The 13,082-nt window shown below is 39.4% G+C and overlaps 1 protein-coding gene across 1 annotated transcript in view; it reads right to left on the bottom strand.

Annotated features, from left to right (window-relative positions):
- The window catches only part of LOC128455044 (E3 ubiquitin-protein ligase RNF31), a 68,709-nt gene that overhangs the window by 15,455 nt on the left and 40,172 nt on the right, over positions 1-13,082 (bottom strand). The window contains exons 16-21 of the mRNA XM_053438670.1: positions 10,373-10,471; positions 9,159-9,248; positions 7,752-7,866; positions 6,282-6,394; positions 860-970; positions 279-327 (exon numbers count right to left, since the gene is read on the bottom strand). Coding sequence (XP_053294645.1) covers positions 279-327; positions 860-970; positions 6,282-6,394; positions 7,752-7,866; positions 9,159-9,248; positions 10,373-10,471 — 577 coding nt within the window. The remainder of the gene's footprint in view (positions 1-278; positions 328-859; positions 971-6,281; positions 6,395-7,751; positions 7,867-9,158; positions 9,249-10,372; positions 10,472-13,082) is intronic.

The following is a 13,082-nucleotide window of genomic DNA, read 5'->3' as shown; positions in this document are numbered from 1 at the left end:
AATTACCATGAAGTCCAATCAACACTGAAAAAAATGAAAAGTACCTTCCTGAAGAAGAGTCATCACATTAGATAAACTATAGGTGTATTTTTTTCCTAAACACAAGACCATTACACAATCTCCAGTGTGCATGAGAAGAGTATGTTGTTGGCTCATGTCACTCTAATAGTAAAATAACAGTAACAATACACACATTTATCATACTTCTATTTGGAAGACAGTTGAACACAAAGTTGTCACAAGTTTCGAATGGTAAATGTATGTGAGTCATTTCCCACCTGTCTGTGTTCCAAGAGGGGGTTCCGTGTTGAACACCACTTCATTCTTCTGTGTGCCACAAAGGAAACACAACTGGTTACTCGCTTTCACAAAAAGGAAAAAGGTCAGGACACCACTTATACTTTAGGATTGGATGGAAACCAAGCAGATTTAGACCTAAATCAAGATTGCGCAGTGATACCATACAGAAGTAAACTACCACTGATCCTGAATAGGCATGGGGGTTTAGAGGGATGCTACTGCTCACTATCTTTATAAGTAAATATCCATGTGTGATCAGCTACGTATTTTCGGACCCCTGGTTCTGGAAGAAAAAGTCATCTTCTTTCCTTTTTCTGATTGATACTTTGTGAAAGGTTATGTTGTTGTGGCTTGTGAAATGTGTTCTATAAACTATTGTTGTAATTTGTCCAAAGTTGGCTGCCATAGTTTTCGTAGTGGAAGACATTGACTATAATGAATCCCAATGTACAATCCAATAGGATAAATATACCTGAAAGAGGGGTGTGTGTTTGTGTGTGTGTGTGTGTGTGTGTGTGTGTGTGTGTGTGTGTGTGTGTGTGTGTGTGTGCGTGTGCACCTGGAGTAACGCCTGCAGTCTGGAAGGTTCCCAGTCTCTCAGGTAGAAGAGGCAGTCTCTGGGATGATGGGCGTGTAGTCCTGAAACACTGCATTCGTCCACCGCACAGGTCTAATGTGAAGTCAGGAGAACAGAAGACACCTGACAAAAGTTAATAAATTCTACAGAAACCTTAAGGTGCATGCACCCCAGATGTGTTTGAAGCATTTTATTTCAACGTTACATTTATACATCATTATACATATAATGATGCTCCCACATATTTAATTTCATATCATACATAATTCCACTATATAATAACAACCATTGGTGTTATTGCTACACTTTTAATTTCTTTTTTGTCTTTTGAATATGTTTTTTAAGGCTACTTTTATGTATTGTCTTATGTTGCTTTTACAATTCGTCATGATGCTATTTATATTTTATGAAAGCTCTTTGAATTGCCTGAGTTGTCCAAATGTGCAATATAAAAAAAACTACTCTGCCTTGTGCTTTTATTGAGCCATAACTATTCCATAAGCTGCTCTGTAAATAAAAAACAATTACAATCTAAAATCCCATTCCTTCTACTAGTGGGGCAGATAATAGAAAATTTGTGCAAAATGTGATACAAGCACCAAATTTGGCATGGTGGTTCCGAAGGGTCTACTTAACAAATCTGCCTGACGAGCCATTCAAAAATCCAAGATGGCGGCCATTTTTCAAGATGGACGCCGAATGCGTCTGCCGAATATGGTTTTGCTCAAATATATGCATGTACTTGTTGGATTTGAATGATCTTGGTGTCGATTTCTATGTTTTCTTGTATGCTGAATCAAATTTTTTTACTTTCACTAGCATTAAAATACATAATAAACACTTTATATAAAAAAACAACATCAAATAAAACTCTTAATACTTTATTTACACAATTTAAACATTAAATATACACATTTTGCATTAACGTTCTTAGCATTTGGATCATGTTATTCCGGACGGAAACAAAATCGAAAATAATAATAAAAACCCTTAAAAATGTTTTTAATACTGTAAAAATTGTCCTTCCAAAGCAAACTATTACAGTGGCCCACACACTGGCACAAACTTTCACTGCTGTATATATATCACTACAGCTGACATACACAGCTGCAGAGTGCAGTGCAGGCGAGCCCTGAACGAAAGCATTTTCATTTCAGTTCTTGACAGCTGGCTGCAATAGGTGGAAGCCTTGTCCAACTTATCTGCCATTGACCCTACATCCTTCTTAAAGGCCAGTAGGATATCGCGTCCATGATGTTCAGCTTGTAGATCAGGGATGTGTTGAAGCAGCTGGTCCTTCAGTCGGGTAGCATGAACATCAGGACTGTCAATGCCAAGCTGCTCCAGCCTCTGCCTGTAGAGCATACTTAGGCCGGCAAGTCGGCCTTCATGGGTCCATCTTGATCGGTAGCGCATTCACTGCATGAAATAGAGGAATATTCCCCCCTAAGAGGCTGTATCCATCCTTTACCCTTCTGGCAGGATTTGCAAGTGAAGATGTTAGGCATCCTCTCTTCTCTGTTTGACAGAGGCAACACTTGGTCTGGATGGTCTGCCATGATACAGTCTCACATTTGGTGTTTGAAGCCATTCTGATGACCAGGGCCGAGGGTTTATCCTTTTACCAACCTGTATCATGGGCACTTTCCTGTATGGGATACAACTAGATTCATGCATGTCTGCCATACACCTAGCCCGATCGTTCATCCAATGTCATTTAAGTCCTGTGCGTTCTGTACACCATCCAGATAACTTTGAAACCCCATTATCCTTGGCTCGACTCTCCTGCGTTGGCACCTCCTGTCAATTCAAGTGCGGTTGCTTAACAGGTCCGTAGGGTAGGCTAAGCAACATTTGGGACACTAAGTATGAGATGCACTCCTACTTAGCTGACATTGTACCCAATGCTGAGTTTCACAGCAGTAATTGTCACCAGTGTGCCATGGTAGTGCCGACAATCACTCCTTTAGAAACATGGCTTCATGGATCAATCAGGTCTGGTTTGTTGACTTCATGCACTTTGCATCTGGAGCAAGACATACTCCCTCAAGCACAGAGCCCTGCCGTACCGTGCACTAATAACTTCTTGGAGCCATAGATGAGAGTTAGGTAAGTAGTGAGGACCAGTGCCAGGAGTCCATCCGGAGGATGTGGCTGACTGATGAAACAAAAGTACTACTTCTACTACTACACCCTATGCACTAATTATAAATACTGTTCAATACATTTAGAAATGACCATCTTGCACATATTAAAAAATAGCTACCTGCTCATCAGGCAAGCTAAAATGCAGAAAAAGACTGATCTAAATAGCCCAAAAGTGTGAAGTTATTCACTTATGTTTTTGGAAAGTAGAAAAATTTGAATCAACATGTAAGAAAACATAGAAATCAACACCAAGAACATATAAATCCATCAAGTACATGCATTTCTATGAGCAAAACCATTTGTGGCAGACGCATTTGGCGTCAATCTTGAAAAATGGCCGCCATCTTGGATTTTTGAATGGCACGTCAGGCAGATTTGTTAAGTAGACCCTTGGTAACTACCATGCAAAATTTGATGCTTGTATCACATTTTGCACAATTTCAGTGAAAAATTGCTGTTATCTGCCCTACTATACTGATGTCTCCCACTCCAGCCAATGTTGATGGCACCTGACCCTCACAGCCAGTCCACAACTGACTGGTTAAGTGTCACACAAGCAAATCTGGCTATGAGATGTCTCTATGAGGGAATCCACCCAGTTTGAAGTCTCAATATGATGCCACAGGCTCTGCAAATGACAGTAGAAGCTGGTCCAGAAAAAAATAATTTAAAAAACTAATTTCCTAAGAGTGAGGCTTAATGGAGCCCAAACACATCTTACTATAAGACCTGCACTTTCACAAAGGAATAGCCCACACTCCACCCAGATGCTCACGCGGTGAGATAAGAAGTCTCAGCACAAGTGTTCTGTTTAGTTCAGTTTACTTCAGCACGGTTCTTTCTTTCATTCACATTATTTTGCAAATGACAAAAACTAATGAAAGGTGGATGCTGAAGACAGGGTACATGAAGTGGGGTCCTGACGTGGTACAAAGATTGTTAGGGACTTATTGATTATTTTATGGATTGCATATTTCAAGAAAAAAAAAATTGTGACAATGCGTTTCATGCATTATTCAAAGTAAAATTGTATGGCCATCTGTTCTCATAGTTAGAGAAGAAACCTGAATTCAGAATATCTCATGCACATTGAGAACTTGTTCAGCATGAGTGATGGCGTTTTTTTAATGGATTGCATTGTATTTAGTCAGTTATTGAATATGTTTGATACTACATTGTCTTTGATAAAAAGGTTTAAGGCCATTTCTTGTCTGAATAATTTTATCCTTGCAGTTTTAAAGGTTATTATTGTAAAATGTATACCGCTCATTTGCTCCTTGCAATGTTATACAGGAATACAGTAGGAAAGGTAAAAAAAACGTTACAATCGGAACAAAATGTATCATAGAGTAAAACATTTAAATACACAGTATTACGTTGTACGTACGTCTTCAGGTGGACTGTGATTTATAAAGTGAAATTTGCCTTCAGGTGTGGGTGCACATGGTTTTATAAATCTGAATCTTTTTTTGTGTACGGCATTTTAGGCTTTTGTGCGCACGTACACTTTCAATATGAACCGTACGCACTGTGGTATAAACGAGGCCCCTGAACTTTTTATTCATGATATTATTATCACATCTTATTATCACATCCGACACATATATAAATCAGATCTTTGAAGGTTTGCTATTATTTCTTTACTTAGTTATTGTTCAAAATGTATATTTTCCTGACGTGCTGACGTGATACGATCCAGGACCATGATGGAGGTGGCAGCTTATTGTGGATCACAACGGTGGATTGTGGACTAAGGTGGCATGTAACTGTGTTACAAAGTGTTTCTTCTAGTCAATGTGGTAAATACTGTTATTCTGTTTATGTTCTCAGTTACACGCAGCATCTATTGAACTGCTGTCCATCCTAGGAGAGGGATCCCTCACATGCGGCTCTCTCTGAGGTTTCTACGTTCTTTACCATGTTAAAGTTTTTAGTTTTTTTGGTAGTTTTTTTTCCTTTCTCTTGTTGAGGGTATATAGAGCAGAGGATGTCGCACCTTGTTAAGACCTCTGAGAAAAATTTAAAATTAATATTGGCTATAGTAATTTAATTGTATTGATTGTTTGTTTGATCGATTTTATTTATTTATTTATTTCGTAATATATGTAATGGTGGCAGCAGCAACACTGGAATTTATCTTCAGGATTAACCCCTTAAACGTTCCATTACATTAAGGGTAATTTATAATAATAATAATAAAAATAATAACTTAAAGGACCCGTCGTATGCCCATTTTACCACAGTTGATATGGTTCCTTGGGGTCTTAATGAAATGTCTGTAACATATTTTGGTCAAAATACCACAAGGATCATTTAAAACAGCACCTTTTTACCCTGTCTAAAACAGCCCTCCTCAGATTGACCTGTTTTGAGTGCCCCGCCCCCCTCTCAACCCCGCCCCCTCACCTCTCCTCCCTCCTTCATGATATACAAGCACCCAGATTTTTAGCTATCCATTACCTCTGTAGAAATATGGCTACTGGAGACGAAGATACAATCTTGCAACCATATTGTTTTGAACCAGAGTGGGCCAAAGCCTGCTGCGAGAGCCCCAGCGCAGCCCCACAGTGGGAGCAGTGGGAGCTGGAGCTGGCGCAGCAGCAGCATCCTTCCACACTGTTGAGTCAACAGTGTGGAAGGTGTCCCGGGGGTCTCTGCCTCAACGATCGGCATGTTTATGCGGCCACTTAGATGTCTGACGGGTAGCAGCAGCGAGCTAATGCGAGCTAACGCTAGCCGGGGAGCCGGGCCGTCTATCCCCGGAGCCGGTGAGATGATGGTGGTCCAAGGCCATGTAGCGAGACTCCCTACATGGGCATGGTTGGAACATGACGTATTATTCGGTCGTAATCCCATTCGACGCCATCTAGCGTATCGTTTCTGACATAGAGGAACCACAACAAATCGTGGGAGTTCTTCTTTTCCAGAGTTTTTGGGACGGTAGACATGCCAGGTACCCAAATTAACGTGTAGAAGCACTACAAAAGTGGAATTTTCATAATATGTCCCCTTTAAGAACAAACAAACCGTACAAAGATTTAATTTGCAACAAGAAAACATTAGTGGCAAATAACAAATCATGTTGAATGAAAAATTAAAAATCTAATTTAACAAAAACAAAATATTGCTAAAACATTTAGTCTGAGTTATAATAAAGACTGATTAGGCGACCCTCATTTTATCTAATAAAATACAATATTGTCTGGATTACTACTATGACAACAATGATGAGAATTATAGAATGAGTGAGACTTACAGTGTGGAAAGGGTTGTTGCAGCCACTGCAGAACTGGTAGCGACACTGAGAGCAGCAGAAATGCATACAGCCTCCTTTAGACAGTGCATACTGAAAGCGGCAGTTTGGACAGGCTGGAGGGTGGAGGGCAAAAAGGGTGTGAATGGAGAGACAGCACAGTTGTGGCAACGTAAGAGACCTCAAATAATATTCAGTTTAAAAACAATAAGGGTTAGAGGTTAGGGTTGGGGTCTTGCAATCATCCAAAACACTTCGAGTCATAAAATATTGTTATCCTAATCACTTTGTTCCCAGGAATATAGGCTCCCTTGTGGGTCCTAAAGTCTCGGCTACCAGGATATTTTTCTTTTTTTATTATTATTATTTTTAACTGGTAATGCAATCATCAATAATATATTACATCAATAATATCAGTTTTATTATTTTCATTAAAACCAGTATGATAGAGCTTAAATAAGATAGTTAAGCAATTGTCTCTCAACAGACTTACAGACCCACACAAACAAGTAGACAGGCAGGCCGAGACAGACAGGAGCTTTTGAAAACAGCAGGTGTTTGTGAAGAGCAGTAGTTGTAGTGAAGAGGGGAACTGGGATAAGGTTTGTGAGAGCGGAGGGCAGCTGGTGGAAAACAAGTGAGCAGTAAAGATGTGGAGACAGGGAATAAGTCCTGGGGCATCTGATTGGCTTTACATCTCGCAAACCATCTCCAAAACCAATTTCACTTCATTTCTTCATTGTACACACTTCCCATTTTCCTTTTGTGTTTTTTGTTGTTGTTATTTTGTAATTTTTAGTGTCCGTATGTGGTTAATTGTTTTTCTTTTGTTTGTCTGTCACTGTTATACTACTTAAACATGTTTATGAACTTCTTTGTGCCTTCTTTTGCTAACATCTTAGTCACTTAACCTGAAAAGTTATTAGCATAAAAATAAGATTATCACAGACTCCCATATAATTCAAATTATAAGTATAATTAGCAAGCATTATTCCAATTGATCTCCATTATTTTGCTAACAATGACTAATCCTTTTGTTTTATTATTTATATTCTTCTTCTTCTTCTTTTTCTTATTATTCTTCTTAATATTATTAATTAATTATTGTGATGAATTTATTATTACCTGATGTTATGTGAATGATTTCATCAGACAAATAATTTTTTATGTGAAGTATGTAATAACTTCAAAGTGTTTTACATTTGAAAAAAGCAGTTTAGTGGAGAATTGTGTGAGGAAGCACAATGGCCGTGGTGGTGTGCTGTTCCAGGAGTTTACCAGCCTCTGTTTGACTAAGTTAGAGTGTAAGCTGGATGAAACCCCAGTGGAAACCACCACATGGGTTATGGTTTTGTTTATGTTTCGTTTTACAATCATAAATCTAAATGAGCATATCACCTGCGCTAGTACAGGCTCGCTTTCCCCTCAACTACTGCTGCAAGAAGTGTGTGTGTGTGTGTGCGAGACACTCACTGATGCCGTTGTCTCTGAGGTATCCGGCCAGGCCCTGCTTCTGATACTCTGGATCATTTTCTCTCTTCCAGGACTGGTACTGTTCACAGGACAGACCGGCATGCTGAGACTCCCACTGCAGAGAAGATTTACAAATTACACTGGTAAAAGTCTGTCAGTGCTTTAAAAAGGTTAAAGGGGAGGTAAACATCTTTGTGTTTAACATTGTAGATACAGCAATAAACTATTTGGTACTATTCAGGTCAGTACATTTCATGACAGTTGTCACTCATTTTTAAATACTGAAATATGTGCGTGTGTGTGTGTCTATTTATAGTAAAATAAGAGCACTGTTCATGATGACAAGGCTTTAATTTGAAATGTCCACAGGTAAATGTTAAAAAGATAAAAGGCGACATTATACCCCGACTGTGGCCATTTGTAAATAAAATACTATAATAACTAGTTATGGTTGACGGACACGGGTTTGTGTCCAACATGAGGGAAGGTTCAAAGCCCTGAAACAGATGAGTCAACACACAGACATGTGCTGTATTAAGTCTTAAAGCCATTTGAAGATTATTTGTCACTCAACACAGAATCCTGACTGTCTTTTCAAGATACAGAAACTGCTCCGCATGGGGAACAGGTGGGCCTTGTACGTGAAGTACGTTTATGATTAAGCTGGGCAAGTATTTATACAAAAACAGTTTGTCACTTCCTGCTCCAAAATGGAAAATGGTAAGTGGTATGTATTAATGTGTTTTCAACTTTACAATACAAGTTGCATTTACACATTCAAGCCACCAGTTTAATCAACACCTATTCGAAATAGATTGACTCAAAGCTGAATATCAGAACCTTAATGAGGAGTTGGGTGGGGGTTTGGGAGGGTTTATTTTAGGATTACACTTTATCTACCTATAGGGGGACTTAATATACTGCGAGCTGAGTGTTATTTACGACTGACCCTCTTCAGAAGTAAAGATCTGGAACACCACACTGAACCCATACATTCTTTAATTTTTGCTTTACCTCTGACTGAAGTTTTTCTGGATATTTCCACAGTTTTATAACTTTGTACACTCCACTGAGCAGTGCATATGGTATAGTGCTGGAATCTGGATCACTGCCTGTGTCCAATGCCTTCTGTTGATCTTATGTAACACATGCCATTTCACATTGTGCCCTATCATTATTTCCGTTAATACTATGAATGCAATTACAGCTCTGTGATTCTGAGAGTATTTATTGGACAAAACTGATGAACTGTGTCAGGTCTTTCAGACTCCTTGCGGCTCATAGCTTTGTTTTTTGCAATATGTGTGTTTTTTTAGGCCATGGTTTTAATGAATCGGTGAAGAAGAAAATCCTAATGTGAGGGCAGAAACTATAAAAAGTCAACACACAGTGACACTGAACACTTACAGGTTTTTTACACTGAGCACAGAAACTATTGCGACACTGAAAGCAGGTAACCTTCAGCTGGTCTCCATCATAGATAAACCCATATGAACACTGTGGGGAAGAGGAGAGGAGAGATCTGTATTATCATCTTAAAATAGTACAGTGGCTTTGACTGCCATCAAATAAAACATAAGTTTATAACTTTAGACAATGTTACATTTGAAAATGGATCCTTGCGCGTTCACCTTTATTGAACTGATGCACACAAATAAAATGCCACTGAGTTAGACAAACATGTGCAGTATCACTGAATCTACTTACTGTCTAGATTTTTTATTAACTGCCTTAATTGTACAAGTTTAACAACAAGAATAAAGAGGTGGGACTTAAGCTCATAGAATATGTGGGTTTCTCCATCTGCTACTTCGGTTCATGTAGGTTGGTGAAGATGAAGACTGAACAGAGGGTTTGGTATTTATTGCATTTGCTGTATTATAACAATGACTAGAGGAATGTCTCAGCATATCATTCTGGGTTATGCAGAGAGGCAGAAATACACACATCACATATGCCTCTATTCATATCAGACAGATTAGCAGCAACTTTGTTGCAGTTTATTTATGAAATGCATAATGGTACTTACACTGCTGCATCTTATTTTATCTTATTGATTTGACAGCTAGATAGAGCAAAACTTAGACTAAATAGACATTGTATCAGCATCGTAAATATCAACTGACAAAAAACTAACATATTTTGTGTGTGTTTGTGTGTGTGTATGTACTTGTACAGATATCTTTGTGAGGACCACTTGGAGCCTACATCTTACAGAGTGAGGACATTTTGGGGGTTAGATTTGGTTTTAGGGTTAGGATTAGGTGTTGGTTAGGTTTGGCATTTAGTTTTGATGGTTAAGGTTAGGGTAAGGGGCTAGGGAATGCATTTTTTTATACAATGAGTGTCCTCACTAATATAGATGTACAAACATGTGTGGGGATAGGGTTAGTTGTGTGTCTTTGCTTATTTAACTGAAGGAGCCCATATTTTATATATTTTTTATATTTTATATTACACAAGTGTAACAGGGAGAGGAGGGATTTCTGGGTCGTCTATTCTCAGCCAAAAGTATGAGACCCATAATAGCACCAAATGCTTGCATATTCCGCTGACAAGAAAAAATAACCCGTAATCTTATTTAGTGTTTATAAAAATTGTGTAACCCATCCTTTACTTACATGACAGCACCAGAGGAACTTGGGGTCCTTGATTAGAGCCTGCTCTGTCAGCTTCTTATGGAACAGTTCATAGACTTCTGGCTCCAGGCACTCCCTTAGCTTAAACATGTAAAACAATGATACAACCTGGATGTCAGAATATCAGCATTTTAAACTTAAAGGAAACATAACAGGAAAAAAGGAAATGACTTTGGAAATTACCCTGCATTTAAAAAACATAGGGTACCCCATTTACCGACAGTATATTTGTGCTTTAAAAATGAAAAATAATACATGATCATGGATCATGTGCTTTTTGTTGTAAACCGTGCGCCGTTTCCAGAAAATAGGTGAGACCTTCAATCTCTAGAAGATTCTTTGCTAAACTTCATACTAGATTAAAATCTGTTTGGCCTGTTATCTTTTTTCTTATTATGTTTTGTTCCTTAATATGGATGGGCTAGCTGTCAATGAGTCACACCCGGCACCCAATCACAAAAAGGGCATGCAGCCAGGGCATGGCTGCATGTAGAGAGTAGAATCTTGAAATGTATGTACTTGCTGCATAAACAGAAGTGTGATGGGCGGCTGTGGCTGAGGGGTAGAGTGGTCGTCCTCCAACCTGAAGGTCGGCAGTTCGATCCCCAGTCTGACCCATCTGCATGCCGAAGTGTCCTTTGGCAAGATGCTGAACCCCAAATGGCCCCCCATAGAATAACTAGGTGCTGTGAATAGATGCACCGTATGAATGTGTGTGTGAATGGGTGAATGTAAAACTGTACTGTAAAGCGCTTTGAGTGGTCATCAAGACTAGAAAAGCGCTCTATAAATACAAAGCTATTTACCATGATAGGCAACCTGCTACAATGCCCAAGAGGTGTAGCACGACAGGTTGAGCGTGCTCAAAACCCAGATAGGGTGGGAACACCTGAGAGCACAGATACTGGAGCTGAATTTATGTCCACAATCCAGTGGGAAATTCTAGGCTATGATAGAACTTATCCAGTTCAATAATGTTTTGAATCTTGAATTAAACAAACAACTTATGTGGAAAGTGTTTTACATTTAGATACCCAAACAACCCAGAATCTACTTGACTGCCTGAGGAAGGAGTCTCTCCGCTCTCCTGTGTTTGGAACTGAAACACCAAAGGGAAGCACAATGCTACCAATACCAGTTCTGGGGAAGTGAAAAGAGCTAAATCAAAGTTGAAGCTACCTAAAGAAGAAAAGGGGGAAAGCTCAGATGAGTCCAGGGGCCTTCATTTATAACCAGAAAAACGGGGCCTGACAGATGCATACTTCAAACAATGGAACTTGACGGGAGAATGTGAGCACTTGTAGGCTAACTTTGACACACACGTACGAACATTTTAGAGATGCAGACATGAGGTGAAGAACGGAAGCCAGATTATTGATGCATTTCATTATTAACGTTTAAGCCAACAGAGTCATTTGTGCTCGTGTGACATAACTGTTCCATAAGAACCTTCAATTGAAAAAGATATAAAACAACTTATGGTCAGATGCCATTAAACAGCAGATTTGCAGATCTGAGTCATTAATAGTTTTTAATATCTTAAGCTAAAGTACGTCATTAGGTTTTATTTAGTGTGTGTGTGAGTGTGTGTGTGTGTGTGTGTGTGTGTGTAAAATTGCGGCAGTGAAGGTGACTGTGCCATCAGGCACGCATGAGCTCGCTGGAGATCATTTACAAAAAATAGTAAGTACCTAGTACATATCCAAAGCGACTTACAATAAGTGCATTCAACCATGAGGCTACAAACCCTGTGAAGCGATTTCTTTTTTGCCTCCAACTTTGGATTAGATTTTTTTTTTCGGGCACTGTGCTTTCTATCATTCTCACTCACTGTATTAACAGCAGCAGCAGTGTATCAGTGTATTTTCTTTATTAATGACATCACTGCTGTGGCCACCAAACAATTTGTCTTTGTTCACCTCCACCTCTGGCCTGACGTAGTCATACTCATAATTCTAGTCAGAATATGAGTCTGATACCGCTCCATTGGGCTCTGATTATGGGGCGTTTCAACCGAACCAGGGAAAAAATTGCCTCTTCGCTAAAATTGGATAGACCTACAACCAATCAGAGCACAAGTATGTGACATATGTTAAGCAACGCATAGTTGTTGTCAACAGAACTCAACTGCACGCACGCTGGAAGAAGAAGAAGAAGAAGATCAGTAAAAAAGATTTTTGCCGGTGTTGTAAAAATAATTTAAGGATACACGGAGAACTTACCAACACGATCAGCATTTTTGAGAGAAACAGTAACGCCAGGTTCACACCGGATGCGGAGGGGACACCAAAGCGCCGCGCTAATCCATAGCGCGCCGGTGCTTGGCTGTTCACACCGGACGCTGAAGCGCCGGGCAGCGCTAATAATATCACCCGTTGATCCAGTAGTATTAAAGCATATACTTACTTGTTGCTCCAACATTAAGCAGCAGCGTCCCAACATTTGTCTTTTTTGGTGTTGTCTTTATACAACATGTTCCGAGGATCATACAACTCAGTGTACTTCTCCACTTCAATTATTAATTTAATGTCATCCATGTTGAAGAACTTCTCCGCTGTTTGCTCCGTTAAATGTCGATGTCGAGGGTCAATTACGTATTCTCCACTCAAGCCTATGTGGAGAATACGTAGCCCCCCCCCTCTCTCTTTTTATCTTTATGACTGCTTGTGTGGCTGTAGTGGATGGGCAGAGG

Source organism: Pleuronectes platessa, chromosome 13 (assembly GCF_947347685.1).
Source record: "Pleuronectes platessa chromosome 13, fPlePla1.1, whole genome shotgun sequence".
Taxonomy (NCBI): domain Eukaryota; kingdom Metazoa; phylum Chordata; class Actinopteri; order Pleuronectiformes; family Pleuronectidae; genus Pleuronectes; species Pleuronectes platessa.
This window is presented reverse-complemented; position numbering and strand designations above follow the sequence as displayed.